This window comes from Vulpes lagopus, chromosome 21 (genome assembly GCF_018345385.1).
Source record: "Vulpes lagopus strain Blue_001 chromosome 21, ASM1834538v1, whole genome shotgun sequence".
NCBI lineage: Eukaryota > Metazoa > Chordata > Mammalia > Carnivora > Canidae > Vulpes > Vulpes lagopus.
Genome location: NC_054844.1, coordinates 25312338 through 25325856, shown reverse-complemented (window position 1 = coordinate 25325856; position 13519 = coordinate 25312338). Strand labels below are relative to the sequence as shown.

The 13519-nt window shown below is 38.2% G+C and overlaps 1 protein-coding gene across 11 annotated transcripts in view; it reads right to left on the bottom strand.

The window, feature by feature from the left end:
* Nucleotides 1-13519, bottom strand: part of ARNTL2 (aryl hydrocarbon receptor nuclear translocator like 2) — a 112894-nt gene that overhangs the window by 48869 nt on the left and 50506 nt on the right. For 8 of the 11 annotated variants that reach the window (XR_005984864.1, XM_041736076.1, XM_041736078.1 and 5 more), the window contains 2 exons: nt 7663-7820; nt 1144-1223 (listed from right to left, as the gene is read on the bottom strand). Coding sequence is in view for 10 of the 11 variants with exons in the window: in XM_041736076.1 (XP_041592010.1) it covers nt 1144-1223; nt 7663-7820 (238 nt within the window). In the remaining variant the exon portion in view is untranslated. Of the gene's footprint in view, nt 1-1143; nt 1224-7662; nt 7821-8142; nt 8436-13519 lie in introns of those variants that run through there. The other 3 variants (XM_041736082.1, XM_041736084.1, XM_041736086.1) reach the window with 3 other exon arrangements.

Below are 13519 nucleotides of genomic sequence, written 5' to 3'. Positions count from 1 at the left end.
TTTGGTTGAGATATTTTGCAATACAAAAATGACATATACCAAATTTTATACAATATATAGAAACTAGAAAGATATCAAACACATCAATAACAATTACCCGAGGATGTCCTGAGATGAAGGGACCATGCAGACTAGGGACAAGGAAAAGAGAAGACATCCTATAATATACTTTTTGAATAATGTATCACTCATTTAAAACCAAACTTAAAAGATTCTAACATTAGTTACTCCCACTGAAATCTTTCCAGTATATCCCTTCTGAAGCAGCCTATATGGAAATGGATACATATGGACATGGGATGAGTCTAGCACTCCACTGGACATTTCCTTGATTAACTGGAAACAAACATGAAGTGAGTTAGGAAGACATTCTTAAGGGCATAACTGGTATTAAATTATGACTGAAAAAAAAAAAACCTTAAAGATTGGTGAGAAAGCTTCCAAAGTGTACTGTACATTTTACTAACTTTAAAAATCTTGATCTTCAAAAAATTCCTCTACATTCCTATCAGGAATATTATATCTAAATTCAGATGTTGAAATCAAAGAAGAGGTTTTTAAAAAATTAAAAGAAAAATGGAAAAGTACATATGTATATGAAGAATATTTGTTTAATTATGCTACAGTTTAAAGCCCACGAGTCATAACAAGATCAAGACTTTTATCACCTCCTGGGGGCAGGATAAGCCAATGACGTCAAATAAACCTTTAGACGAGTGAATCTGAAAACCCATGCATATGAAATGAAAACAGAAATGTCAAAGCATCAACTAATAGCTCAGTAAGCAGTAACTGGCTAATGTGCAGAGAACAGGATCCTAAAGGAGTAAGATACAAAGTAGATGGCCTTGAAGGAGATGGTGATGGAGGGGAACAGATCCCATGGCGTAGGAGGTGATGCAGTACGCAGTGTTGGTTTAGGATTAAAGACAAGTTTTGCTCCATACTTTGGAAAGTGCCTATCCTCTGTCTCCACTCTAATCAGCTAAGACATGGTTACCTGTGCAATTTATTTTTGTATTAAGGGTAATATAGTGTAGTATGTGTGTTTACAGCAGGAAGCAAACTGAAGAAAATTCGCCTCCCATTCAGGTAAAATTGAAAGGACAAATATAGCTTAGACAAAAAGAACTCTTTACTTACCTTAAGGATTAAGTGTCTCAGTTCATTATCCTGAATAAATGAAGGTCTATAATTATCTCCTGCATAAGAACTTGTCATACCTAAAAATAAGTCCAGAAGTTATGGAAAATATAGTAGAGTTGGAGACATAGTAAGCGCTCAAGGAAAACGAGCACTGCTGCTGCTGCATTGGAGATGGTATTTTAGCACTATTGTAATCATTCTTCATTGTTCCTAGATTAACATGTCCTGCTTTTATACTGTCCATTCTTGGAACCACTTATTCCCTTATACTTAAATGTGTAGACAGTAGGAGCTATATTTAAAAAGAGAAATATATTTTCTATAACACTAGAAAAATATTCAACAATATTCAAGAATCTAGTTAACTCTACAATTTGTTAGCTTCTTAAAACTGATCAAGGGCACCTGCATGGCTCAGTTGGTTAAGCACCTGACTCTTGATCTCAGGTCAGGTCCTGATCTCAGGGCTGTGAATTCAAGCCCCATGTTGGGCTCCATGCTGGGAATGAAGCCTACTTTATTTATTTATTTTATTTTTTTATTTTTAAAGATTCTATTTATTTAGTCATGAGAGACCTAGGCAAGGGGCGAAGCAGGCTCCGCATAGGGTAGGGATGCAGGACTCAATCCCAGGACCTCAGGATCATGACCTGAGCTCAACCACTGAGCCACCCAGGCATCCCTGGGAGCCTACTTCAAAAAAAAAAAAATCATGTGAATTATGTTAAATAGGAAGACTGTAGAACTTTAAACCACTTCTACAGATTCATAAGATTTTCCATATGGCTCTTTAATAATATAGAGACATCTGATAAAATATAAAAATGTATAAAATATAAATGAAATCATTTTAAGCCCTTAGCACAGAGCTTATTGTATTCTAATAAAAGTCTCTAACTGAACAGTTGGCAACATGAGGAACCAGCAGGTCACAATCTAGTTAAAAGTTTGGTTGAGAGGAGTAAGAGAGGCACCAAATCACATTTGCCTTGAAGGCATACACTGACCTCGACAGGAGAAAGCCCTTCGTGGCCACAAGGGGGCGCAAGGGACAGTCCACTAAGCCCAGATGCCCTCCCGGAGGATGCCCTACCCTCAGATACCCTCCAGGCAAAGCTGATTCACAGGTAAATAATTTTCCCTGAATTATACTTCTCAACTTCCCTAACCTCAAGCCTGTCTTCCGGAGGCCCGCAAGAAAAGTTGCTTTTGCAAGAGAAACAAGGTTAATACTCTAGGAGGTTTTTGTTGTTGTTCTCTTCTCCACCCTGGGACATTTTAATCACAAATTGGCCCTTGGATGGATTTGCAGCCCAAACTCACAAAATACCTACGTGGTGGTGGGAAAACCCCCAGAAAAGCAGAAACCCTCATGGTCTTACTTGATAAAGTCTTCTCAGACTGATAGCACCCTATGAGCCTGGCATAAACAAATGAAATTCTCTTTCAGAATCTACCTTCTAGGTAGGCCTCCAAGAATTCCCCTCAAGTGATTTCTTGGTATTCTAATTACTACACAGCAACCTTGTGGAGGGAGTTGAGAAAGAGCCCAAAGATACAGATTCAGTTCCAGGCCAGGGTAGAGCAATAAGTCAAGTTGAGCAAGACAGTGACATCTGCTTGTCTGGCCTGAAGCAAGGCTGATAGAAGTATGCTGGGGAACTCCTGTCAGGGTGAACCGGCCAGAATGGGTGAGCCCCAACAGTAAGCAAGGACATGCTAAGGAGAAAATGATGAGGGGGGTGGGCAGGGGCAGAGCTGAGCCAAGGTGAGGTGTGTTAATAAAACACTCACTGTGATAGTCTGTACCTGTGCCAATGAGGGATAACAAATTGGATTAGCAGATTTCTGATGGCAAAAACAAACAAGGAAATGTGATCGCTTACCTTTATCACAGTTTTCATTAGGTTAAAATGATGAAAATCACAGTAACACTTCCCCCTCCTACCCCCACCTGCACCGTGAGTAAACACCGCGCTTGCCCTTTATAGGTGTTTTTATTTACTGTTAACAATGATCCTATGAGGTAAATGCGTTATCCCTATTTTATAGATGTGGAAGTTGAGGATTAGAATGTTAAGTAATTACTTGAGTAAGTCACAGAGCTAGTAAGTCAGGGAGCCAGGCTTTGAACCCAGGAGGTCTCCTCTGGGACCTACATGCATGCACCACTGTACCCCAATACTGAGCCCCAGTATTATAATTGCATACACGGAATACCCACAGTTTCTCTGGAGGACATGGTCTGCAGATCAGTGTCATCAGCAAACTGTGGCCGGTGAGTACAGAAATTAAGAACAAGGGCAGCCCGTGTGGCTCAGCAGTTTAGTGCCACCTTTGATCCAGGGTGTGATCCCGGAGTCCCAGGATTGAGTCCCATGTCAGGCTCCCTGCATGGAGCCTGCTTCTCCCTCTGCCTGTGTCTCTGCCCACCCCCCCTCCTCTCTCTGTGTCTCTCATGATTAAATAAATAAAATCTTTTAAAAAAATTAAGAACAAGCATTTTTAGACACTTTTATGTAAATGTGACACTGTGGTGGTGCCCCAGCCCATGATCATTTTTTCAATAACTATTTTATAATGGGTGGGGGTGGGTAACACTTGTCCCTGACCCCGATAATTTGAGAAGCACTGTTTAGAGCATAGTGTAAAAATTCACTTCACCATCCTTCTATCATTATGTAAGAACCAAAATAACATGATCCATGTGCAGCCCTCTGGTTGATCTGGTGTCCTGGCTTTTGTGGAGCAAGTTGGGTGGTATACTCCGGTAAGTGCACTGGAAAGCAGACAGACCCAGTTGCCTTAAGTCCTCTCACTTGTGGGCAGCACCGACCAAAGGGTATGTTCAGGACCTGTGATGAGTCCTTGACCCCTCAGAAGGGCCGATGGCAAAGACCTGAGCTCTGGTCCAAGGAATCTGCTCTGGATTTAGATAGTAAATTGTCCTACTGAACTTCTCTTGTTGTTCTCTCACTCTTGCTTCCACTGTAGCACTTATTACCCTGGATTTTAATGATCTCTTCCTGGGTCTGTGAACCCCAAGAGCACAGAGATCTCGTTCCTTCCTTTTCAAGTTCCCAGCACAGAGAGGAAACTACTTGATGCTCAGTGCCTGTTTGCTGAATTAGTTGATGGATTCATGACTTTTCCCTTAGGTCCTCCTCCCTCGGCACTGCGAATGTGAAAACTGTTGGGTAACTTTAGAGTTGCAATCAAATGACCTCAGTTGGGCCTGCAAATGTTCATGGCTAAAAGGTTCAAGAGAATTATTGCAAACAGCTTATGCAAGATCCCGTTGTGGGTAAAAGAGAATTTTGTTTCACAACGGATTGTTAGGAAAACGAGACCTCGAGTCACACTCCCAAAAGGAAGCCTGCTGAGTAGATCCCACACTTATGCTGTTCTGCATGGCACTGAAGGGATCAAGGCTGTACTTTCTTTTCCCCACTGTCTACTCTCCAGATCTGCACACAGTCAGCTAGCTGGTTGGAGTATAGGAGTCACTGTCTACCACCTGTAGAAATCCAAGGAAGGTGATTTAAAGATTCTATTTTTTGTTAAATGGACTTCTTAAGCAGAAAAGGCCATAACTAGAAGAAAATTATGAAAGAAAAATATTTCAGTGGTAAAAACAAACATACAGTAAAGGTAGCAGATCAACCACTTACAAAGCTAGTATGACAGTTAAAAGACAAAAGTAGTAAAATAATATCTACAAGAATTAGTCAAGGGATACACAGAAAGATGTAAAATGTGACATATATAAAATGTGGAGAAGAAGAGTACAAATGTAGCGTTTTTAAAATGTGTTCAAAGTTAAAAGACCATCAACTTAATGTAGGCTACTATACAATTAGGATATTATATATGAAACTCATGGTAATTACAACCAAGAACCTACAATACATACACAAAGAAATCCAAGCATAACCCTAAGGAAAGTCCTCAAATCACAAGGGAAGGGAAAGATGAAAGGAATGGAAAAGAACTACAAAAACAACCAGAAAACAATTTTTAAATGCCCATATATCTATCACAAATAACTTTAAATGCAAATAAATGTAATGCTCCAATAAAAAAATATAAGGTGACTCAATGTATAACAAAACAAGACCCAACTACATGCTGCCTACCAGCGATTCACTTCTGAGCTAAGGACACAGGCTGAAGGAATGAAAAAAGATACTCCAAGTGAAAGCAAAGCAAAAGATGGAGTAGCAACACTTATATCAACAAAATAGACTTTAAAACACTGTCACAAGAGAGAGAGAGGCCATTAATTCAACAAGAGGATATCAAAGTTATAAATAGGCATCTAACAAACATAGGAACAGCTAAATGTGTAAGGCAAGCATTAACAGACAAAGGGAGAAATTAACAGTAATGCAATAATAGTAGGGGACTTTAACATCCTACTTGTATCAATGGATTGATCACTCAGAAGAAAATAAGGAAATAGTGGCTTTGACAGATTGTAACAGATGGGCTTAACAGAGAGATACATACACAAAACATCCCACCCAAAACCAACAGAATATAAGTTCTTTTCAAGTGCACATGAAACACACCCCAGGATAGATCACATGTTAGGCCATAAAACAAGTCTCAATAAGTTGAAGACTGAAGTTTAAAAAAGATTGAAATCAAACATCTGACTATGACACTATGAAATGAAATCAATTACAAAAGAACCCCCCCCCCCCGCCAAAACTAGAAAAACACAAATAAATGTGTGGAGGCCAAATTAAAAAATGCTACTAAACAATCAGTGGGTGAACAAAGAAGTCATAGAGGAAAAGAAAAAAATACATGAAGACAAGTGAAAATAGAAACAAAGGTTCAAAATCTCTTGGATGCAGCAAAAGCAATTCTAAGAGGGAAGTTTATAGTGATACAGACCCACCTTAAGAAAGAAGAAAAATCTCAAACAATCTAACTTTAGACTTAAAGGAACTAGAAAAAGACCAAACAAAACCCAAAGTCAGTAAAAGGAAAAAAATAATAAAGATCAGAGTGGAAATAAATGAAATAGAAACTTAAAAAAATAAACAAAATTGTTTAAACTTTAGCTAGATTCCTCAAGAAAAAGAATCAAATCAGAAATGCAAGAGAAGTTACAACCAACAGTACAAAAATACAAGAGATTTAAAAAGACTATAAAAAATATGCAAAAAAATTAGACAACTAGAAGAAATGATAAATTTCTAGAAACTACAATCTCCCAAAACTGAATCAGGAAGAATCTTAATAAACTGATTACCTGTAATTAAATTTGAATCAGTAATAAAAAAACTCCAAATAAACAAAAGTCCAGGGTCAGATGGCTTCACAGTTGAATTCTACCAAGCATTTAAAGAGCTAATACCTACCCTTATCAAATCATTCCAAAATATAGAAGAGAAAGGAAAACTTCCAAATTCATTCTTTGAGGCCAATTACCCTGATACCAAAAACAAAGATACCACAAAACAAGAAAATTACAGACCGATATACCAGCACACCAATATCCCCAACAAAATATTTCCAAACCAAATTTAACAATATATTAAAAGGATCATTTTCCATGATCAAATGCGATTTGTTCCAGAGATGCAAGGATGGTTCAGTATCTGCAAATCAATCAACATAATACACATCATAAGATGAAAGATAAAAATTATATGATCACTTTAACAGATGCATTTTAAATTTATCAAAAAACATTTGATAAATTCAACATTCAGAAAAACTCAACAAACATAATAAATGCTATAAATGACAAACCCAGAGCTAGCTTAATCCTTAGTGGAAAAAGCTGAGAGTTTTTCCTCGAAGACCAGGAAAAAGACAAGGATGTCCATTCTCACCACTTTTATTCAACATAGTACCAGAAGTCCTAGCCACAGCAATCAGGTAAGAAGAAGAAGAGGCACCCAAATTGGTAAGGAAGGAGAATTGTAACTCTATGTGGATAAGATACTACATATAGAAAATCCTAAAGACTCCCTAAAATACTATTAGAAGTAATAAATGGATTCAGTAAACTTGCAGAATACAAAATCAACATACAGAAATCCATTGCATTTCTCTACACTATTAACAAACTAGCTGAAAGAAAATTAAGAGAACAATCATATTTACCATTGCATCAAAAAGAATAAAATACCTAGGAATAAATTTTCGCAGTGGAAGAACTGTACTCTGAAAACTCTTAAGACACTGATGAAAGACATTGAAGATGACACAAATGGAGAGACCTACTGCATGCATTTAAGATAAAGCTTTTCCTGAAACCAAGATTTTCGATACCCAGATTAGTATTCTCTCCACATACAGAATATGAGCAAGCCTCGAAATTGATGCCTATAAGCCAAAAACAAACAAACAAACAACAAAACCCCAGATGCCTGTAAAGTTGAAAGACACATCCGTACAGAATTTCAATAGCCACCAACAGCAAAACCAATGAATCCGGGACCTCGATTACAGGGAGGACTTTGCAAATCCAAGTGCAGGAGCCTTTTCCAAACTCACCTTTTAAAGATTTCAAGTGTTGGACGGCCATTCTTAGAACTGTAAGCTTGTCCAGCTTCCGTGGCACGGGGTTGCACTGTGGGATCATTGCAGACAGCTCTTCAATCAGGTTGTTCATTTTATCTCTCCTCCGCTTTTCTGTCTGGCTATGAGCTTCTCTAAGAAGGAAAAGAACCTTCTTTATTTTTTGACCTTGAGTAGACGCGCAGTTACCCTGGAGGCACTGGCTGGAGCTTGAGGAGGCTCCTCTCTCCTCCATGCTCCTTCCTCCCTATCTTATTTCCAGAAACCTTCATGAACTAAGATGGGTCTGGGAGCCCTGTGGGTCATTTGAGAACTTCCGTCAGTCTTCAGAGGAAGAGCTGGGTAGCCTCCTATTACAGATCACTCCTCTCTGGTGTGGGCTTCCATCCTCAGCATCTTCACCTCATTCTTTCTCCTCCACAGCTCCCTCCCATGGGGCTACAGGTGTGTGCGAACCTCTTCCCCCACCTTTCCTCACTTCTGGGGGTTTTTATGTTGCTACTGTCTTCCCTTCTTGGCCAGCTTCTGGAGAGCACCATCTCCACCCTGCCTTTCCCTTCTCAAGCAGGCACGTTTCCATCTGTTCAAATCAACCTTGCACAAGCCCCCAGCCGCTGACACTATGCCTGGCGAGGTCCTCCTTATTTGAGGCAACTCCTTGCTGATCCCTGCCTTGAAGCTGACAGTACTTCATTCCTCATCTTTTGGCTGGCTCCCGTGACCTCTCCTGCTCCTCCATCCTCTCTGCTCCACTCAGTCCCTTAGTCTCTTTATTGGCTCTTCCTCTTTTCTTTAAATAGCGGTGTCTCCAAGTTCCCCACTTGGCTCTGCTTTCTCCTCACCCCACAGCTTCACCCTGGGATATCTCCTCCTCTCCAAGCCTTTAGAGCTGTTCATAAGCTACTTACTACTACATCTTTATCTCATTCACACTTCACCCCATTGCTGAGCTTCGGAACTTGAATTACACACCTGAATGATTCACAAGTGCCTTAAGCCTCAAGTAACCCCATAATGACTAGTTCTTTGAATTTACCCCATTTTATTTCTTCCATTACCCCTGACTTATTCCTGTAGAGTTTAATCTTGGTTGCTGACATCACTAGGCTCATTCTAGACCCTTCCTCCTTCTTTACTCTGAAGAGCCAAATAATCACAAACTCCTATAGGTTCTAGTTCTTAAAACAGTTCTTATATATGTCTTTTCTTCTCTATCCACTCGGTCACTGCCTTAATTCATTAGGTGCTGGCTCATGACACTACCCATGAAAGCCTTTTAACCTGCTTTCATGGGTAGGTTAAGCCTTTAACCTTTCTAGGGTCTTCCTCCTCCAGTCTATACAAACCCTGACGTCCAGAATTATCATTCTAAAACAAATGAAGTCATCTAATTCCATTGTATAAAACTGCTAAAATGTATTTTCACTGCTTAAGAGGGAGAGCCAAGCTCCCTAATGACATCCCAAGGTTCTTTATGACCTGGCTCGATCCCTCATTTCCAGTTTCATCTCTCCATGCTTTCCCAACATCTCCAAATGTTACTATTCAGTGGCAATGCCAAATGACTTGCTAATCCTTGCACATGCCAAGTCTCTCACATCTCCTCTGACTTGCTCTTTACTAAGCTTAGAATGTCCTTCCCTTCTATATTCCTTAAAAAAATCTATTCCTTATTCCTTCTTCAAAACCAAGCTTGGTTATTCTCCCAGTAAACTTTCTGTGACTACTGCATGATTAATCACCTTCCTCTCTCAGCTACCTCAATACCTCTTATACTGCTACCATATGTCACCAAACCTAAGCCACCATCTGTCAGAAATTCGGTATTATTTAATACATCACAAAGAAAGAAAAATGTTGCCAATTAACCAGAAGACGCCACTGATATTCTTCATAGATGGTAAAATGTAGGGGGAAAATGTGTACCTTACATTTTTATCTTACATTTGAATTAAGTTCTTTACTCTTCATATACTTAACTATAAACATTTGTCTGTTTCTCCTACAACACTTAGATCATGGCACCTCCAGAATTTCCATGTAAGAAGAGTTTAAAAAGACAATCTGATGGGAAAGAAATAGGAGACTTGCTTTGACCTGTCTTTATAGCAACTTTAAATTAGATAAAAGGAAATGTAATCTTTCCACATAAAAGAATGAGGGAGGGGAGAACACTAATGAAAACTGCTGAAGATAATATTCCCCTCCCTCGCCAAACATTCACCCTTGGGTAATGCATTCCCGGAACAAAAGATGTACTTTTGAGTGAACTGGATGGAATTCAAATTATATGTATGTTCACATAAAATTCAGTCATGGACTCATACTTTGGTCCATTCATGAGTAATTTTTAGATTAAAATTTTATGCTTTTTAAAAAGTATTTTTATTCATGAGAGACACACACAGAGAGGCAGAGACACAGGAAGAGAGAGAAGCAGGCTCTCTGCAGGAGCCCGATGTGGGACTCGATCCCAGGATTCTGGGATCACGCCCTGAGCCAAAGGCAGATGCTTAACTGCTGAGCCACCCAGGTGTCCCTAAAATTTTATGATTAGAAGAATGTTCTAGTTATCCTCTTGCTAGAATTATCACCTCTCGTTTCTACCAGTATTACCCACTAGCACAGACAATAGCAGTGGACAGAGATGCCTGATTCCAGGAATGTACAGCAGATGGGGTGTTCTATCTCAGAGGTAGGAGTCAGAGACAGGTGAGAACAAGTGGTGGAGCAAGGCCACTGTGAGAAAAATGAATGATGATTATAAGAGATAGGAAACTCAGAGGAAGGCAGAAATAGCTAGTTTTTGAATAAGGCACTTTACTTGAAGGAGATGCACGTGAAAAGATTTCTGGAGGATGGTAATAAGGAAAGGCCTATTTGCCAGAGGCTGGTCCTCTGCTTGACAAGTTAGCAGCAGGGACCTTGCTCTTAATTCTGTGTACTGTTAATTCCACTTTAACTCATGTCAGTGTTTTGTAAATCCTATCAAAAACCAGTATAAGTGAAGATAAAGCAAAACTGAGATCTGGCCATGTTGCCAGATACAGAAAAATTTTTGCTGACATTGAGAATATGTTGAAACTGACAAAGAATTTATGATGAATTCCTAACAATCAGATGCTTTTCATAAGTAATTGTGATTTGTTTATAGCATGAATCAGCTTTTCTCTGGTGCCTAAAGAAAATATTTTAAGAAAGAATCCCTCTAAGAAAAATTTAAAGGCACATTAAGACAAAATGTTATTCAAGTGGATAGAAAAGGTAACAGGTACTTGATAATCACCACTTATCAGAGCATAACGAATGAGACAGACCTAACATTCAGGAATCAATTCTGTCTTGACGTCGCCTTTTACGTTGGCTAAAGGTTTGCATGGGCACCCTTTTCTACCTACCGTCTACCAATCTCAATGATTCAATGCACCTGATTCATTTTTACTTATTGTTCACCATCTTCCATTCTACAAAAAAGCAGGATAAAATATCAAACTATACGAAACAGCTTTTATGTAATTCTCAAAAGAAAATTAATGTGAGGTGAAGTACCATTCTCCTAATTCCTAGTAAGTCTTTGGTTAGAAATGCTACTCTGAGCTCCTAATGACCGGAAATGAATATTACTGTCGACACAAGGAGTAGCTCTCCCAAGGCTGACAGGCCATCATCCCCATCACAGCAACAAAAACTATGTTAACTGACAGTAAACAATAACTGGTGCTTGGCTTAAAAATTATGTCATGCTAATTTCTGAGAAATATAATTTTCATATAAATAATACTGAATATAATAATTTTCAAAACAATTGCTGGCTTAACCAAATAGTTCATGGTGGCTGTATTAAAATAGCCTAAAAATGAATTGAGCATCTCAGATCTTTAAATAAAAGGAATTTATTTTGTCAATTTTTTAATTAATATCATTGCAAACTGGAAAGTCCTCACTTGCCAGTAATATTAACAGTAGTATAAAAAAAAAAAAAAACAGTAGTATAGTCCCTAACATAATATGCCAAATATATATATACATACGTGTATGTGTATTTATTAAGAAATGTAGTTACTACCAGACCACTACTAAAGTTAAATAAACAGATGTGGACAAAATATGTTCCACATTAAAAAATTATGCAGACTGAGTAGTATTTTTAAAAAGAATATAGGGATGCCTGGGTGGCTCAGTGGTTGAATGTCTGCCTTTGGCTCAGGGCACGATCCTGGAGTCCCAGGATCGAGTCCTACATCGAGTTCCTTGGAGGGAGCCTGCTTTTCCCTCTGCCTAGGTCTCTGCCTCTCTCTCTCTCTCGAATAAATAAAATCTTTAAAAAATAAAAATAAAAAATATAATTTTCAAATATATTTCCAAATGTATCAAAACAAAAAGACTCTTAAGTATGGAGAAGAAACTGGTGGTCACCAAAGGGGAGGTAGATGAGGAGATTGGCAAAATAGATGAAGGGAATTTGGAGGTAAAAATTCCAGTTATAAATAAGTCACAGGGATGAAAAGTACAGCAGAGGGGATATAGTCAATAATATCGTAATAACATCATAAGGTGACAAATGATGAGTACATTTATCATTGTAAGCATTGAGTACTGTGTAGAACTGTCAAATCACTATGTTGTACATGCAAATCTGATATAACCCTGTCAACTGAACTACAATAAGAAAAAAAAAAAACCTCAAATGGTGAAAGGGATTTTAAAAACATTCAATAGAAAGTAATCCACACAAAAGCCAACCTTCTCACACCACACACAAACCCAATATAAATATGATAGGGATCATGAAGAATGCCAAACAATAGAACAAAATAAACATTAAAACTGCAATTCCAGAACACTTCCCTAAAATTAAAAAAATCTTGAAATTATACATTGAAAATATACCAAAACAATTTCAGCAGGGCCAACCATGGGCTAACCTCATATAATAGGTAAAACTCTTTAAAAAAAATTAACAAGGCCAAAAAGCCAAGTCACCAATAAGGAAAAGAAAACAAGATCGTCACTAGATTTTTCAATAATTCTTATTGCCCAAAGAAAATAGTTTAACAAATTTAAGATACTCAAGGAAGGGAAATATGAGTCCAGGATTTTATAGCTATCCAAACTGACCTCTAAGTACAAAACTGCAAACAAACTATTAACATTTGCCAAATTTCGGGGCACATTGATCCTATGAGCTCTTCCTAAAGAACCTATTAGAAAAGAACATTCAGACTACCAAAAAGACTGAGAGACAATAATATAAGAATCAGTGCTGATCATTACATATAAAGAGAGAATAATATGCGGGATGTTTTTAAAAATATATATTTAAAATATTTCTGAATGCATCATTTTTTGAGGAGAGGGGACTTGAAAAACTCAGAGGAAAACACCTGTAATCTAACCTTGAAATAATCACAGTTAATATTTTAAGATTTTATTCATTTATTCATGAGAGACAGAGAAAGAGGCAGAGACACAGGCAGAGAGAGAAGCAGGACCCTGGGATTATGCCCTGAGTCAAAGGCAGACATCCCATCCTTCTCGTCTTTCTTAAACATGTGTCCCGATACATACAAAAAAACATCTTTGACTATTTAATTTAGATATGTATGTGTGTAGTCTATTTATGTAGGTGTGTGTTCCATCTATAAATAGAACATATATGTGAGGGACACCTAGGTGGCGCCCAGGGCATGATCTGGAGTCTCCGGATCGAGTCCCACATCCGGCTCCCTGCATGGAGCCTGCTTCTCCCTCTGCCTGTGTCTCTCATGACTAAATAAATAAAATCTTAAAGAATATATATATGAATGTATAATATATAGAATGTTATATAATA